At 56.9% G+C, this 14688-nt stretch overlaps 6 protein-coding genes across 6 annotated transcripts; 5 read left to right on the forward strand and 1 right to left on the reverse strand.

The window, feature by feature from the left end:
* Nucleotides 1–674: 674 nt before the first annotated feature.
* On the forward strand, nt 675–2153 carry F5144DRAFT_592846 (uncharacterized protein; the record flags this gene model as incomplete). Its single annotated transcript, XM_066790398.1, has 4 exons — nt 675–901; nt 1186–1480; nt 1544–1774; nt 1830–2153. 4 exons carry the CDS (start codon nt 675–677, stop codon nt 2151–2153), a joined length of 1077 nt encoding a protein of 358 aa, XP_066643131.1.
* A 588-nt stretch (nt 2154–2741) lies between these two features.
* On the forward strand, nt 2742–4782 carry F5144DRAFT_572767 (uncharacterized protein). Its single transcript, XM_066788917.1, has 3 exons — nt 2742–3122; nt 3256–4059; nt 4131–4782. Exons 1-3 carry the CDS (start codon nt 3075–3077, stop codon nt 4455–4457), a joined length of 1179 nt encoding a protein of 392 aa, XP_066643132.1. The 5' UTR covers nt 2742–3074; the 3' UTR covers nt 4458–4782.
* On the forward strand, nt 4783–6275 carry F5144DRAFT_572770 (uncharacterized protein). Its single transcript, XM_066788918.1, has 3 exons — nt 4783–4889; nt 5012–5654; nt 5713–6275. Exons 1-3 carry the CDS (start codon nt 4839–4841, stop codon nt 5793–5795), a joined length of 777 nt encoding a protein of 258 aa, XP_066643133.1. The 5' UTR covers nt 4783–4838; the 3' UTR covers nt 5796–6275.
* Nucleotides 6276–6785: 510 nt separating this feature from the next.
* Nucleotides 6786–8694, forward strand: F5144DRAFT_572773 (class I glutamine amidotransferase-like protein). Its single transcript, XM_066788919.1, has 2 exons — nt 6786–7084; nt 7144–8694. Exons 1-2 carry the CDS (start codon nt 6887–6889, stop codon nt 8326–8328), a joined length of 1383 nt encoding a protein of 460 aa, XP_066643134.1. The 5' UTR covers nt 6786–6886; the 3' UTR covers nt 8329–8694.
* Nucleotides 8695–8948: 254 nt separating this feature from the next.
* On the reverse strand, nt 8949–11333 carry F5144DRAFT_237932 (uncharacterized protein). The gene has a single exon (XM_066783323.1). It carries the CDS (start codon nt 11229–11231, stop codon nt 9222–9224), a length of 2010 nt encoding a protein of 669 aa, XP_066643135.1. The 5' UTR covers nt 11232–11333; the 3' UTR covers nt 8949–9221.
* A 628-nt stretch (nt 11334–11961) lies between these two features.
* Nucleotides 11962–13777, forward strand: F5144DRAFT_238073 (uncharacterized protein). Its single transcript, XM_066783324.1, has 2 exons — nt 11962–12810; nt 12869–13777. The coding sequence occupies exons 1-2, from the start codon at nt 12159–12161 to the stop codon at nt 13573–13575; spliced, it is 1359 nt and encodes a 452-aa protein (XP_066643136.1). The 5' UTR covers nt 11962–12158; the 3' UTR covers nt 13576–13777.
* Nucleotides 13778–14688: the final 911 nt, after the last annotated feature.

A 14688-nucleotide genomic window follows, 5' to 3' on the forward strand; every position in this document is an offset into this window, starting at 1 on the left:
ACATACGAATTATACAAACCATCTACCTCCGGTGTTCCGCACAGGCAAGCCCGACTTTACGCAAACCTTTAACCCTCCACACATCGACCACCCCACCCGAGCCACCTCAGAATCGCTCAGCATCTCGGAGTTGACTCATATTCCGCAAGGTAAGTGCTGAGAACCCTATGCACAGGAAGCGCCACATTGAAACTCTGGAATTCTCCGAAGTCTGTGGAGTTGCAGAAGCGCAGACTGACTTGCCTTGCTCAATGAACAGCGAAACCCTGCACCGCCCCTACCCCACTTGACCCGGCCAAGCAAGGTAGGTACGTACCCTGGCCTGCCGCCTTCCCTCTCGCTTAATTCCCCGAACGCCTGGCAAAAATATTTGTTTCTGGCTGTGCCGCTCTCACATCTTTTCCCTTTCTCTCTTCACGTTAAATCACTAAGGATCGATCAAAAGCTTCCCAACCTTTCGACCATTACCGTCAACCTTTCTAGGGCACGTAGCTACCCTTCAACACTCCCCCGAACCCAGAGTAGAATCACTCTCGTCAGTTCATTTCGGCCCCTCGATTTTACTAGGTGTCGCCACCCACACACGACGAGCCAATACACCCGTCATTCGACACACAACTTGTGGTCCGTCTCCATCGACAAGCTTATCAAACTCGATATCGCTATCAACGACCATGTCTACCGTCGTGGAGAAAGTATCTGACGCAGCCTCTGCTGCCGTCAATGAAGTCACGAACACTCTGGCCAATACCTCTATCGCTGGCAAGACCGCCGAGGACAACTCGGCCAACAACGACGCTGTCCTTGCCAGCGCTGCCGAAGGTCGCCGGCTCTATATCGGAAACCTGGCTTATGCGACAACGGAGGGGGAGTTGAAAGACTTCTTCAAGGGTTACCTTGTGTAAGTTACCATCTTCTCGCATTTTCTCATCGGCCACGAGTCGACACCTTCACCGCTGGTTGCCTCGAGTGCCCGCCATACCGCCCTTCACCTCCACGACTGCACTTGCCCGACCTGAGATGGCCGACGACCGATGGCTGCTTGTGGCGTCGCGTCTCCCCCATCTGCATCAATGTGAATTCCTGAACTACCAATATCTTGCTTGATACCTCGACATTATTAGCACTGCTTCTTTATGACTCATTGCCCTCCTCCCTAGTACTCTCGCTAACCATGCATCACAGCGAGTCTGTTTCTATCCCGAAGAACCCTCGGACCGACCGCCCTGTCGGTTACGCCTTCGTTGATCTGTCGACCCCCAGCGAGGCCGAGCGCGCCATCGCCGAACTTTCGGGCAAGGAGATTTTGGAGCGTAAGGTCTCCGTTCAACTCGCTCGGAAGCCTGAGACCAGCGACAAGGCAGAGGGCGCCAACGTCGAGGGTGGTGCCGAAGGCACCCGTCGTCGCCACTCTACCCGTGGTCGCGGCCGAGCTGGCCGTGGCCGTGGTGGCCGTGCCCGCGGTGGCCGTGGCAGTGGTGTAAGTCTTCTGTGTCACCAAATTGTTGAAGACGTGGACATAAGACGGCTGACAGGGTCCTAGGACGAGAAGAAGGAGGAGAATGGCGCGGAGGCCGATGATGCCGCCGTTGCCGCAGAGCCTGAAGCCCTCAAGGATGTCACCAACGAAGCTACTGGTGACAAGGATGGCAAGCCGGGCAAGGCTCAGGCTCGTCCCCGGGAGCGTCGGGAGCGCGGCCCCCCGGCCGACGGTATCCCGTCCAAGACCAAGGTCATGGTTGCTAACCTCCCATATGACCTGACCGAGGATAAGGTCTGTTTAACCCCCTCCCCCCTCCGGCGGTAATAATTGCTGACCCACTCCGTAGCTCAAGGAGCTGTTCGATGCCTACCAGCCCTTGTCGGCCAAGATCGCCCTGCGCCCGATCCCCCGGTTTATGATCAAGAAGCTCCAGGCTCGCGGCGAGCCCCGCAAGGGCCGTGGCTTCGGCTTCGTCACGCTGGCCTCGGAGGAGCTGCAGCAGCAGGCCGTCGCGGAGATGAACGGCAAGGAGATCGAGGGCCGTGAGATCGCTGTCAAGGTTGCCATCGACAGCCCGGACAAGACGGATGATGACTTTAAAGCCACCGAGGCGGAGGACACGAACGGCACCGAGCAGGTTGAGGCTGCCCCGGCTGTCGCGGCCGCCTAAATGATGATGCTCTACTCTTGATGAGCACGCAGCATACGTCAATGGAGATACGAATGCACGCGCTCTTTCTATTCGGCAATCTCCCCGTTCGTCTGTATTACTTTTAGGCGCGTGCATCTTCTTAACGACCGGCAATGGGTGGATGACATTTTTTCCTTTTTTTTTGCCAATGGCTAGACGGGATATTTCATGAAAGCGAGATTAAGGGAGGGATACTTCTGGCGTCCTGGAATTTGCGCAGGCTTCTAAAAAGGGGTACTGCGGGTAGAGTTCAGGGACACTTATCCATTATCTTGCGGCTTTCTGCAGAAATATCCCCTAATATCCTCATGACCTACTTTCTTACTTTCTTTACGTGGGGAAGGACGGACGGCTTTCACTCTTTGGTCTCGCACCCTCGGGCGTGTACACTAGGCTTCGCCGGAGTCAGGTTGGGGCATAAGAAAAGTTTTCGGTCTCCACAATACGTGATGCCTTTTGCTTGCTGATTTTGAGAGTGATGTGATATGTGCGTGTTTGTACCAAGCATGGCGTGTTCTGTGTGGGTGAAGGGATGCGGGAGGTTGCAGCGGTTCCTGCAGGGGGTCATGGAGAGGCAGGATTGCGGCGGCGTCCAGACCCTGCCGATTGGCCCCGCCCAACCGAAGTCCAGAACCACTTGTCCTGTCGCGATAAACTTCGCCCAGAATTTCCAAGCGCAGCCAACTCCATCTCTCCGCGCAGTCTACTGGTGCCCGGGAGAAGTTACCTAGTGGTGCTGTCTTACGAATTACTGAACATCACGACAACTCAATCCGCTCGTATACTCTCAACAGCCACCAAACCTAGTGCAAACGCTACGATATCCAAACGCTTCGAATTGTCTTCCTCGATCCGCGCGGTCTAGCACGGTAGATCGCACCCGGCAGCTGGTCGCCCAAGATGGCCTCAAAAGCTATGTGGGAGGTCGATCCCGAGACGAGATCTAAAGTACGTGTTTCTCCCCACCATGTCCCCCATCTGTTCTCTCGTCGACCAACGACACCCTATCCCCTCAGCTATGTTTCCTTTTCCGCGCTCGTGTTGCTGACGGCACCCCCCTTTTTTGCGCGCGCGCATCTAGCTCGTCACTATCCAGGCCGAAGCCCAGAACAACATCTGCTGCGACTGCAGCGCGCCCTCGCCGCAGTGGGCCTCGCCCAAGTTCGGCATCTTCATCTGCCTGTCGTGTGCCGGCGTCCACCGCGGCCTGGGCGTCCACATCTCCTTCGTCCGCTCCATCTCCATGGACGCCTTCAAGGCCGCCGAGATCGAGCGCATGCGCCTGGGCGGCAACGAGAACTGGCGCCGCTTCTTTGAGCAGCACGAGGACACCAAGATGCGCGGGCTCAGCTGGGACGATGCCACCATCGCGGAGCGCTATGGCGGGGAGGCCGGCGAGGAGTGGAAGGAGAGGCTGAGCGCTAAGGTCGAGGGCCGCGAGTACGTGCCCGGGGAGAAGGCGGCGAGTGCTAGTGCTAGTCCGGCGCCTGGTGCGGGGGGTCCGTCGACGGCGCCCACGCGCAGCGGGCCGAGGACGGGCACGCCGCTGAGTGGGAGTGCTGCTTCTGCGCCCACGGGTGGGAGCAGGAGTGAGAGCCCGGCGCCAGGTGGGAAGATCAAGGTGGATGTGGACTACTTTGCGAAGCTGGGCGAGCGGAACGCGCAGCGGTCGGCTGACTTGCCGCCGAGCCAGGGTGGCAAGTACGCTGGGTTTGGCAGTTCGGGGCCGCGGCCGCAGAAGCAGGAGCAAGCGATCCCCGGGTTTGACGACTTGCAGAAAGACCCTATGGCGGCCATCTCTAAGGGCTTTGGGTGGTTCGCGTCGACGGTCACGAAAACGGCCAAGAATGTCAATGAGGGGTTCATTCAGCCTACGGCTAAGCAAGTACGTGGCTCTTTATTTCTCTCGCATTTCTTCACAGCCCTCGTAGCCCCAACGTACTAACATATGGCCAGATATCCGAGACCGACTTTGCGGCTCAAGCCCGCAACGCTGCCGCCCAGGCCGCGCGGTCCGCCCAAGCAGGTGCTAAGACGGCGCAGGATGGATTCACTCGCTTCGTCGAGGGTCCCAGTGGCAGCGGGTACAAACCGGTGAACACGAATGGCGACAATTTTGACGAGAGCAGGCGAGGATTCTGGGACGATTTCTCTGCTGCTGCCGACCAAAGGCAGGCCAGCGGGAGCTCAATAGGCACGGCGGCTATGGGGAAGGGTGGGAGACAGGGAAGCTCACAGGCCCCGGCGGCAAACAATAAGAAGGAGGAGTGGGATGATTGGTGAGGGTACGGTTGGGAGGTAAGGGTTGTGAGGCGTTGGATGTTGCGAAGGGGAGAGGTGAAGCAGGTGAGGAGGCAGATGGAGTTCCGGTGGCTTGCTGTAGGCATTGGGGTCATTTGATGAGTCTGATCATGATAAAGCGGAGATAGTCTTGGTTGTTACGTCCCCTGAGATCTTTCTGCTGTTGTTGTTGCGAGGAGGGATGGGTGGTTGGACATCTTAGTCAGGGTTAGGGATAAGTTAGGGGTCAGGTTGCAACGGCCGCTTGGCCGAGGTTGGCATCGGCACTAGCCGGGGATGGCCATGGCAAACCGATCGTCATGGGCCGCATTCAACGCTTCCCTCTTCCCTTCTCAGCCCGCCATTGAACGTCAAAACCTCACCATGTCAGCGCTACGGATATTGGTCCCCATCAAGCGGGTGATTGACTATGCGGTGAGTGAGTTACCGAAACAGGAGACCCCGTCCGATCAGTTCGGTCCCGCGTGACTACATCTTCCCGATCTGATGCGTCCATAATGAACCGGCCCCCCGCTGACGTTGCTCCCCCGGTTTAGGTCAAGCCGCGCGTCAACAAGGCGCAAACCGGCGTCGAGACAGCCGGTATCAAGCACAGCATGAACCCCTTCGACGAGCTCTCGGTCGAGGAGAGCGTGCGCATCCGTGAGAAGTCCCGGGCCCCTGGCGGCGTTGAAGATATCTGCGTCCTCAGCGCCGGGCCCCCGAAGGCCCAGGATATCTTGCGCACCGCCATGGCCATGGGCGCCGACCGGGCCATCCACGTCGACGTGAAGGAGGGCGACGACCTCGAGCCCCTGGCCGTTGCCAAGCTGCTCAAGGCGGCAGCCGAGCAGCAGAAGAGCAACCTCGTCATCCTCGGCAAGCAGAGCATTGATGACGATGCCAACCAGACGGGACAGATGCTGGCCGGGCTGCTGGGGTGGCCGCAGGCAACGCAGGCGAGCAAGGTCGAGTTCGGCGAGGGAGACGCTGTCAGCGTCACGCGTGAGGTGGACGGCGGCGTGGAGACGGTGCGCGCGAAGCTGCCGATGATCATTACGACGGATCTCCGCCTCAACGAGCCCCGCTATGCGAGCCTACCGAATATCATGAAGGCGAAGAAGAAGCCGCTGGAGAAGAAGACGCTGGCCGACTTCGGCGTTTCGGCGGAGAAGAGGCTCAAGGTGCTCAAGGTTACGGGTGAGTTGTGCGGAAGCAGTACTTCTCAGGCGTTTATACTTTGGCTAACACTGAGCAGAGCCACCTGCGAGGCAAGGCGGCGGCAAGGTCGAAGACGTGGATGGTCTCATTTCCAAGCTCAAGGAGCTCGGCGCTATCTAAAAGACGGGACAGGGCCCTGTATATATTATGGACTATCTCATGCAATAGAGTTAACGGTAGGCTGTGCAGTGGCGAGCAGTTCGACGATGCGATATATCCAGCCCCCGGGTCCCTCATCCAACGAAGGACATTTTGCTTAGCACACAGATGCCTAGAGACCACGCCCCGCAATTTGGCCTCTGACGTTTGCCAACTGCGAATGGTTGTTTCCAATCTGGTCCAACGAGTCAAGTCGGAAGGCGAAACAAAGCCCTCGGTTTTCCGCAAAGCTCCCCCCACCCCTGTGTGACTCCATCGCCTTTTGGTTGCGCCCTTGCGCCCTTGCGCCCGAAGCCGCAGCAAAAGAATGAGAGGAGCCGCCCGATTCAGGAAAGTTTAAGTGGACGACCCCTCCGATCCCCGTTTTTCGGCCCTGTGCCTGTGGGCTCCCAGCCAATGGTAACTCGGCCAATTGGCTGGTGTGCGAAATCCGGTGGAGCCCAGTCGACAAAATGTCATTTTTTTCTCCCGCCAATCCGACATTTCGTCCCTTCTTTTTTCTTTGAGTCAACTTCGACAACGCAGAATTCCATTGAGTGGGAACTTGGATTACCACAAAACGAAACACATCCTCTCTTCTATCGTGGACCCTGAAACGGCTCCTCTACTTGCACTGAATTGGCCCTTATCGAAACCGCGCTGATGAAAGGTCGCCTCTCTATCTTCACTTCTCAGGTATGTTTGCGCTGCACCGGGGGGTCGTGTGCTCCTTGACCCCACCGTGCACTCCCCTCTGTTTCCGATGTCCCTTTCCCGACTCCGGTGCGAAAAGCTTATATGGCTTTCCGTGGCCCGTTCGACCGTTCGTTCGGTCTCCCGTCCCTCTGGCTCTTCCATGACAACTTGCAGTCCACGGACAGAAGCTAATGTGCTGGCGCGTTAGGACTACCTCTCAGGTCCGCCCAACCATTCGAGCCCTTGACTCACCGCTTGGTACTGACGAGAATTTTTAGACCATCTCTGGAGAGCCCTGTCAGCTTAAGAGCCCCCCTGCCCGACACTAGAGTTTTTATATCCTCCTTTATCTTCCCTCCCAAACACCTATCACCAGCATGTTCACTTCGTTGGCCGCCCGCCTCCCCCGTGCCTTGGGCCATGCCGCCCCCAAGGCCCCCCTCCGCCTCGCAGGCCAGGCCCGCCTCCTGAGCAGGCTGGCAGTGGACGGAAGCAAGGGCAGAGCTATGCCCGTTCTCAACACCACCAGGGCCACTGCTGCCGCGTCCGGTGTTGACGCTACCTTGACCATCAGGGTACGTTGTCGCTCGATGCATCACTTCAGGCCTTGCCTCCACTGACTCTCCCGCGATAGGACGGCCCTGTGTTCCATGGCACAGCCTTCGGCGCCAACTCGAACATTTCGGGCGAGGCTGTCTTCACCACCTCGCTTGTCGGGTACCCCGAGTCCATGACGGACCCCTCCTACCGTGGCCAGATCCTGGTCTTCACGCAGCCCCTCATTGGCAACTACGGCGTGCCCTCGAATGAGCGCGACGAGTACGGCCTGCTCAAGTACTTCGAATCCCCCCATATCCAGTGCGCCGGAGTCGTCGTTGCCGACGTGGCTGAGAAATACAGCCACTGGACGGCTGTTGAGAGCCTGAGCGAGTGGTGCGCACGCGAGGGCGTCCCTGTCATCTCGGGTGTCGATACCCGTGCCATTGTCACACACTTGCGCGAGCAGGGTTCTTCCCTTGCCAGGATCTCGATTGGTGATGAATACGACGCCGACGAGGACGAGGGCTTCATTGACCCTGGTGCCATCAACCTGGTCAAGCGCGTGAGCACCAAGGCTCCGTTCGTCGTTTCGAACCCCAACGCGACTTTCCACGTTGCCCTGATCGACTGCGGCGTCAAGGAGAACATCTTGCGCAGCCTGGTCAGCCGCGGCGCGTCTGTTACCGTCTTCCCCTACAACTACCCGATCCACAAGGTCGCCGACAACTTCGATGGTGTCTTCATCTCGAACGGCCCCGGTGATCCGACTCATTGCCAGGAGACTGTTTACAACCTGGGCCGTCTAATGGAGACTTCGTCGGTCCCTATCATGGGTATCTGCCTCGGCCACCAGCTCCTCGCTCTTGCCGTTGGCGCCCAGACCATCAAGCTCAAGTACGGCAACCGTGCCCACAACATTCCGGCCCTCGACTTGACCACTGGCCAGTGCCACATCACCAGCCAGAACCACGGTTATGCCGTCGACGCTAGCACCCTGCCGACCGAGTTCAAGGAGTACTTTGTGAACCTCAACGACGGCAGCAACGAGGGCATGATGCACAAGACTCGCCCCATCTTCTCGACGCAATTCCACCCCGAGGCCAAGGGCGGCCCCATGGACAGCTCGTACTTGTTTGACAAGTACCTGGAGAACGTCCAGATGTACAAGGGCAATTCCAAGGTCTACCGTGACAACAGGCCGTCGCAGCTGATGATCGACATCCTTAGCAAGGAGCGCGTCGGTGTCGAGCCTTCGCCCCTGGCTGCAAACGCTATTTGAGTTTCTTCGTTCCTGGCTTGCTTGCATGGTTCGGTCACGGGTCTAGGGTTTGGCGTTCCTTTCGTCGTTCAATGGTTTTGAGGCATCTTTTCATGGGAGTATGAGGAGGGCTCTTGGGTCATCTGATGAGCAAATTGATATCAGTTCGATGTATCTTGCGTAGATGCTAAAAGTGACTTTTCGCCGGTACTGGATGGTGATGCATTGTTTCCTTCACCCTTCTCTTGTGGCCGTTTTGTCGCCGCTAGTTTTCACCATACGGTCGGGTATTAGAGCTCCTGCTTCAGCTAGTTTTATATCGATCAATGAACAGCACAGGCACAGCGTTAGAAACGGCGAACATTGAAATCAGGGTATCTATTTCGTACAGTTCAAACTTTTGACAACATCCACGAGTGAGCTCGTGAATCACTCTGCCTTACATACATGACGATTGCTACAGATAAGATGGAGAGCCCGGGAACCCCTTGCCCCGATAGCGAGTCAGTCTGGGGTAGGTATGTCCTAAGCGGACAGATGAACACATGTTGAGGACGGTCGCTTCTTTTGCTGGGCTGGGGGGCTGGGGGGCTGGGGTTCCTCCCCCTCTCTTTCTTCCTACGTCCTTCTCTAGTTGGCTTGGCCGCCTTGTCGTTGACTTGCAAGTTTCTCAAACCGAAGTCTTTTCTTTATGACGGGGTGGCGAGCAAATCTTGGTAGTATATACATAGGTTCGTTGGCGGCGATTTGAGATTGCCATGAGGTGGTCGAGGCTGGCAGCTAGTCGTTCGTGAAGTTTAGTTGCGGGGCTTAGGTTATGCGCCGGGGCTCGAGGTGGTTGATGATACTAATTAAATGGGCTTGAGATTGACGGGACATGTGCCAAGCCACCCGCGGAGCGGTTAAGGGATGCCTCAAAAACGGTCCCGTCTACCACCACCACCTCCACCACCTCCCCATCTTCCACCGCGCCCGCCACCACCGCCAAACGTGGGAAGCGGCTGGCCGTCAAAGCGCGAGCGAGGGACCTCGTCGCGGTAGCGGTCGCGGCCAAAGTCCCTGTCACGGTCGTCGCGGCGGTCGCGGCGATCGTCGTCCCGAACTCGGTAGCTGCGGTCGTAGTCGTTGCGGCGGTCGTAGTCGTTGCGGCGGCCGCCGCGGTAGCCACCGTCGTCGCGTACGGGCCGGCGGGGAGAAGGAGTGCGGCGGCGGGGTGGGCCCCGGTTGCCGCCGCCGCGGCCCATACCCGCACGGCGGCGATTGTTCTCGCGGTGCGGAGGGCGGATGCCGACGAAAGCTTCTTTACCGCGATCGACAAACATGTCGCCATCTTCGAATGTGTACCTGTTGATCTCGTCCGGGCGGCCCAAGTCACGTCGGCGGTCCTTGGTGATATGCGCATTCATGTTGTCCAGCCGGCGCTCGGCGACGTCCTCTGGGACGGGCTTGTATTGAATCGACGGGTATGCGCGCGTAGTCTTGTAGTCAAGGTTGCGGTCGTTATTATCGTTATAGTCACGGTCGCGGTCGCGGTCGCCAGCAGTGGCTACGGTCGATGCCGGCATTTGCGCTTGGCGGTAGTGGTTCGTTCCTCGGCCACGCGGACCCAAAGGCGCTCCCTCGACGCCTGGGTAGCTGCGCGCTGGCGCGGTCGGAACCGGAGGTGGGCCGAGAGGCTGCCTCGTGGAATTGCGACGGATGGGCTCCATCTCTGCGTTTACCAGACTGGCTGTGATGATTCCTTCCTCGTCGGGTTCGTAATGAACTTCCCAGCGATTTGATCGTCCACCTCCGGAACGCTCTCGTTCGATCCACTCGGCCACCTTATCCTCGGGGATGAAATCTGCCCAAAGTTCCTTTCTGTTGCGCTCGTTGGGCCACACAGTCCCGTGCAAAGCTGTCCGTACTCGCGAGGCTGCAGAAACGCTGGTGAAACCCACAAGCGCGTGAGTGCGAATTTGGTCGAGATGGAAATCAACAATACAGTTCGGATCGGGTGCCGCACCAGGCAATGCGGCAAGGTCAACCAGGTAGTCTTGTAGCATCGGCTCCCTCAAAGGCCTCATAAAATTCTTGATGTAAAGTGCAGATGTGGCGGGGTGCTGTGCTGGCGCAACGGCTCTTTCGAACTCTGGGATCGGCTCGTCAACGGAGTCGCCCAGTCGCTCTTGGTAGTGTTGCGGGGTAGGCGCCCGGTCCTGCTGCCAGTTGCGCTCTTCGGTGGATTCGTGGTGCTTCTCTTTATCGTACGGGGAAGTCTCTGAGGTAGTTGCGTCGATCTCTGCCGCTGTTTGTGGAGTAGGCACAGGTTGAGCCGCAGGCGAGTCTTCGCGGGTCGTTTGGGAGGGGAGATTGTTGCTGTGCAGAGGAATATTTTCTTCACCAGGTTGGTCGTTGCTAGGTCGCGCGCGCTTTCTGGATGACTCGATCTCGGGCGGGGGGCTTCGCGACCGACGTTTGCGGCTCACAGCGTCCGTAATGATTTCGGTGGCAGGGATTGGCTTGGTGTTGGCAGCCTCGTCAACATCCTTGGGAGCCAAATCCTGTGCTGGAACTGGGACCTCCGCCGACTCGGCGGGCTCAATGGCAACTGCGGGTGTGCTTTCTGTGTTTTGGTTGGTGATCGGAGTTTGCGCGGCTGCCTCAGCGGTTGAGGGATGCGGTGCCTCTGGAGAATCTTCTTCCCGTGGGAGATGCGAGGGGGCGGTGTCCTGCTCCTCCGCTACACCCTTCTCAGGCGGGGAACCATTCGCTTCGTGATCGTCTTCCACCGAGTCGTCGCGGGGCTCTGGTGATGTCCGGTCACTCTCAAACGTAACTAACCGGTCGATAAGGTCCGCCTTTTTCCCGTTCTGCGGTAGGTTTCGTCGTTTTAGCTCCTGGCGCAACTCCACCACTGTCATCCGACTGAAGTCTATCGCCATGCTGGGTGGTGACGTGGTGGTGGTGGGAAAGCAAGTTGAGACTCGGAAATGCGCGTCGCGATGACAAGGCGAAGTCCAAGTTCAACAAGGAGCAAAAAGTCGCCTAATGCGACTTTGCAAGTCATTTAGTTCATTGCAGGGATGTTTTAGCGTGTTTTATTGAGCGCACGGTCCAAGCCCTGCCAGCCAGCCAACGGCAAGTTGAGGCAGCTCAGACCCTGAACCCGGCATCCTCGAACAAGGAAATCTGGGATTCCAGTTCTTGACCTCAAAATTGTTGCTGTGGTTTTCCTTCTCTATATCTACATCTATATATTTTGGCTCTTGGATGTAATCGAGAAGTAAGGCTCCCTCCATGAAGCGATTCTAAAGGGTTGCATTTGAACATTCCCCACCCTTGGGTATCTGCAAGCCCTGCAGTGGCAGGGTGTTGGCAATGATGCAGGTACAGATGACATCTCAGACTGATTTTTCGCCTTACATGGTGGATTGATTCTGCTGTCTCATCCTCATTCGCCGGTTCCCCGCCCATTGCACCTTAAGGCGGCTCGGGCTCTTAAGCGATGAAGGCCTCGCTGTCGTGGCTGCCGGAAACGGTCAAAACCTGTAAATCAATAGGTGCCCAAAATCCGTCTTTGTATTCAGAAGGTGCCACCCCGTTTTCCGCGGTTGGTCTTGCCATTGTTCCCAACCCTGACGTTTGGTTTCTCAGTGACGACGGAAATGGAAATTGAGAATACTCCTTCTTTCTCTTGAAGCCTTCTACCACTCGACTCAGCTCAATCGTGACCAAGTCTAGGAGTGAAACATTCGCGGCGCCGTCGATTTCGTCACCACCCTCGACCCAAGCTTAGCAGCTTGTCACAAGGTTCCCGACAGCATCAACTCCTTCCTCGTCTTCATCTCGGGTGTAACTCCTGTATAGCCATGAACTTCACTTTCCCGCCTCCGCCGAATAGACCAAGGATTATGGAAACAATCACCGCTTTGGGTGATTTACCCATATCGACACCCCATTCGCAAGGCACAGACGTGGAAATGCAGGACATAGATTGGACTGAAAACATTGGAGATGAGACGTTATATGACAGCCCATGCCGCCCTTCAATTGAGATCGGATATGACGCCGCCCTTCGAGGTGGTGTTATACATCCACCGCCGAATCTTGTTTGGGCTCGAAAAGTGGCAGTCGCTTCGCAGCAGAGCCAGCAAGCCGAGTATGTCCAGTATGACGAGGACGAGGACGAGGCGGATATCGACTACGAGGACCTCGGAGATGGATACGAAGACGACGGCTACAGCACCAGCAGTGACTGGGACGACTACGGCACCCTTCCACTGACCATGGACGAATACGACGAGGCTGTGGCCGGCATGGAGGGCAGCGATGGCTGGAATGCGGACCAGAAGAAGTTACACAAACTGATCTACATGCGCGGCCTTCATCCCATGATGCCGTCGTGGTGGAGGGTGAACTTCAAGATGTGGGGGATCACACAACCACATCTCGACCACGTTTTCACGCCCAAGCATAGCAAAAAGCGCGTAGCTATCCACGCATATGGGAGCGAAGTAGCTGGTAAGCCAGCTCCCTCTCCATCTTGGTATCTCCCTCGAGATTACTAACACCGATACAGCGGGCAAAGCTCTCGAGTCCCTGTTCTATCTCTCCCAAACAGTCACGGACTACGAGGAGATTGGGAACCAGGAAAAGATTGCAAAAACCGTGGTGAGGGGGATTCGGGGCTATATCAGATGGGCCATGCGGGACGCCGGGATCGACATGCGTAAAACACAACTCAACTTGCTAGTGCAAGCGTACCCGCCGGATTTCCGAGCCGACGACGACTCCGAAGGGGCGGAGAGCGATTTTGCGCCCTCACCCGTCAGCAGCAACGAAGACCAGGAAGGAGAGATGACGGGCACCGATGAATACAAAGACAAGGCCGTCGAAACTTTTGAGGCCGCGGAGGCGCAGCGCGCCAGACGGTTCACACACGCCGTTTCGCGCGACCTCGAGAGGAGATTGCTGGGGCTGGGCCAGCGCTGGCGCGACCGGTTGCGGGTCAAGGGGGGCAAGGGTTTAATCACAGCGCCCCCAACCCTGTATGCCTTTGCTGTCATCCAGCACATTGCCATGCTGGCCAGCCACGATCCGAGTTCCTCGGCGAACCCGGTTGTCGTCCTGGAGCAGGTCCATTTGAATGATCGCGGCAAGTGGCTATGGAATGCCTTATCCATCGCTCTTCCCATCAATATGGCAAGGGATGCCCTAAACGGTATGTGGGAGACAGGCGTCGTTGTAGCAGAGCATTCGGACCGGGAGGTCGATCCCGATTTGTGAGGTGGTGGCAGAAAGGTCGAAATTGGTGTTGTTCGGTTTCATCGCTGGCTTGGAGTTTCAGTTCGCTGGGAAATAGATAGATACCAGATATCTTGATAAGTTCGAGAGTCATATACCCAACCCAGGTTCACGGTAATATTATCGGGGTAGTACTAGACAGTTCTATTTCATCTGGCCTCCCTTCCGAAATCGCGATCTGTGAGGTTCGTGTTTTTTTCTTTCTTTGTCCTTTCTAGAATCAGAAGAAACAAAGCAGAGGTCAGTCGCAAGGTCCCTCGGTGTACGAAGTCAATAGTTTCAACACATCGCCCAACGTTAGCACCTATTCAGTTGAAACTGGTGGGGTGTACGCCCGGCTCCACAATAGATCCCATGTTATTCGTAAACCGGGATTCTCCTCCGGTCAGTGGAATTCGGAGTCGGTTTCGACCCTGGGCCGTTCGTGGCGGAGCAGCAGTATCGGTAATGTATTGAGCCGAATGACATAGTACATTGTTTCTTCATTTTCTCTGCTCCTACTCATTTCCATTCCTCGTTCCTTAGTCAGCGGGGCAAGTGCATGGTTGTTCTCCGAGATCGCTGCGTCGCATCCAACTGATAAAAACGCTTGGCATCTGCTGATGGATTTTGGCATCGAATAGGAACCCCAACCGATAATCGGGCCAAAAAAGGTTGAGGCGCAGCGACATCCACCCATTCTAACACGAATCCGGAGCCGGGCCCAGCCAAGTCCGGGGAAGCGAAAGTCCCAGAAACGAACGGGAATGACAGATGATCTGATAATCTAGGGTTTGTCAAGGGCTGCGAGTGGTCATTTGTCCCGCAAGTGTCTCGGAGCTCTCGGGGACAAAGTTTCCTATTGCTCACAGATTCGTCAACTCCCTGAGGTAGAATGCGTGGGATTGCCGTTTCGGCTCAAAGTAATCGCACCGTAAACCTAATCCGAAGAGGCGGTGGAGATGCGACCCCCCAAATCGCAGATCATAGCAGCGCCAAGGCGTTCTGGCTGATGAGGCGTCTGCTGGCGGTCACCACTAGTAACGAATAGAGAGAACACGCAGAGCAATGAGAGAAATAATCACACCCGGCCTGGCCGGGGGCCGGTCAATCAAC

Source organism: Chaetomium tenue (genome assembly GCF_020726465.1).
Source record: "Chaetomium tenue strain MPI-SDFR-AT-0079 chromosome Unknown F5144scaffold_4, whole genome shotgun sequence".
NCBI lineage: Eukaryota > Fungi > Ascomycota > Sordariomycetes > Sordariales > Chaetomiaceae > Chaetomium > Chaetomium tenue.

Excerpts from the sequence above, each read along its gene's own strand:
- F5144DRAFT_572770 (XM_066788918.1), top strand. The coding sequence starts at position 4,839 with ATGTCAGCGCTACGGATATTGGTCCCCATCAAGCGGGTGATTGACTAT. Across the intron at positions 4,890-5,011 it reads AGCGGGTGATTGACTATGCG|GTCAAGCCGCGCGTCAACAA; the intron begins GTGAGTGAGTTA and ends CCCCCGGTTTAG. Across the intron at positions 5,655-5,712 it reads CAAGGTGCTCAAGGTTACGG|AGCCACCTGCGAGGCAAGGC; the intron begins GTGAGTTGTGCG and ends AACACTGAGCAG.
- F5144DRAFT_572767 (XM_066788917.1), top strand. The coding sequence starts at position 3,075 with ATGGCCTCAAAAGCTATGTGGGAGGTCGATCCCGAGACGAGATCTAAA. Across the intron at positions 3,123-3,255 it reads ATCCCGAGACGAGATCTAAA|CTCGTCACTATCCAGGCCGA; the intron begins GTACGTGTTTCT and ends GCGCGCATCTAG. Across the intron at positions 4,060-4,130 it reads TTCAGCCTACGGCTAAGCAA|ATATCCGAGACCGACTTTGC; the intron begins GTACGTGGCTCT and ends ACATATGGCCAG.
- F5144DRAFT_238073 (XM_066783324.1), top strand. The coding sequence starts at position 12,159 with ATGAACTTCACTTTCCCGCCTCCGCCGAATAGACCAAGGATTATGGAA. Across the intron at positions 12,811-12,868 it reads ATATGGGAGCGAAGTAGCTG|CGGGCAAAGCTCTCGAGTCC; the intron begins GTAAGCCAGCTC and ends ACACCGATACAG.
- F5144DRAFT_237932 (XM_066783323.1), bottom strand. The coding sequence starts at position 11,231 with ATGGCGATAGACTTCAGTCGGATGACAGTGGTGGAGTTGCGCCAGGAG.
- F5144DRAFT_572773 (XM_066788919.1), top strand. The coding sequence starts at position 6,887 with ATGTTCACTTCGTTGGCCGCCCGCCTCCCCCGTGCCTTGGGCCATGCC. Across the intron at positions 7,085-7,143 it reads ACGCTACCTTGACCATCAGG|GACGGCCCTGTGTTCCATGG; the intron begins GTACGTTGTCGC and ends CTCCCGCGATAG.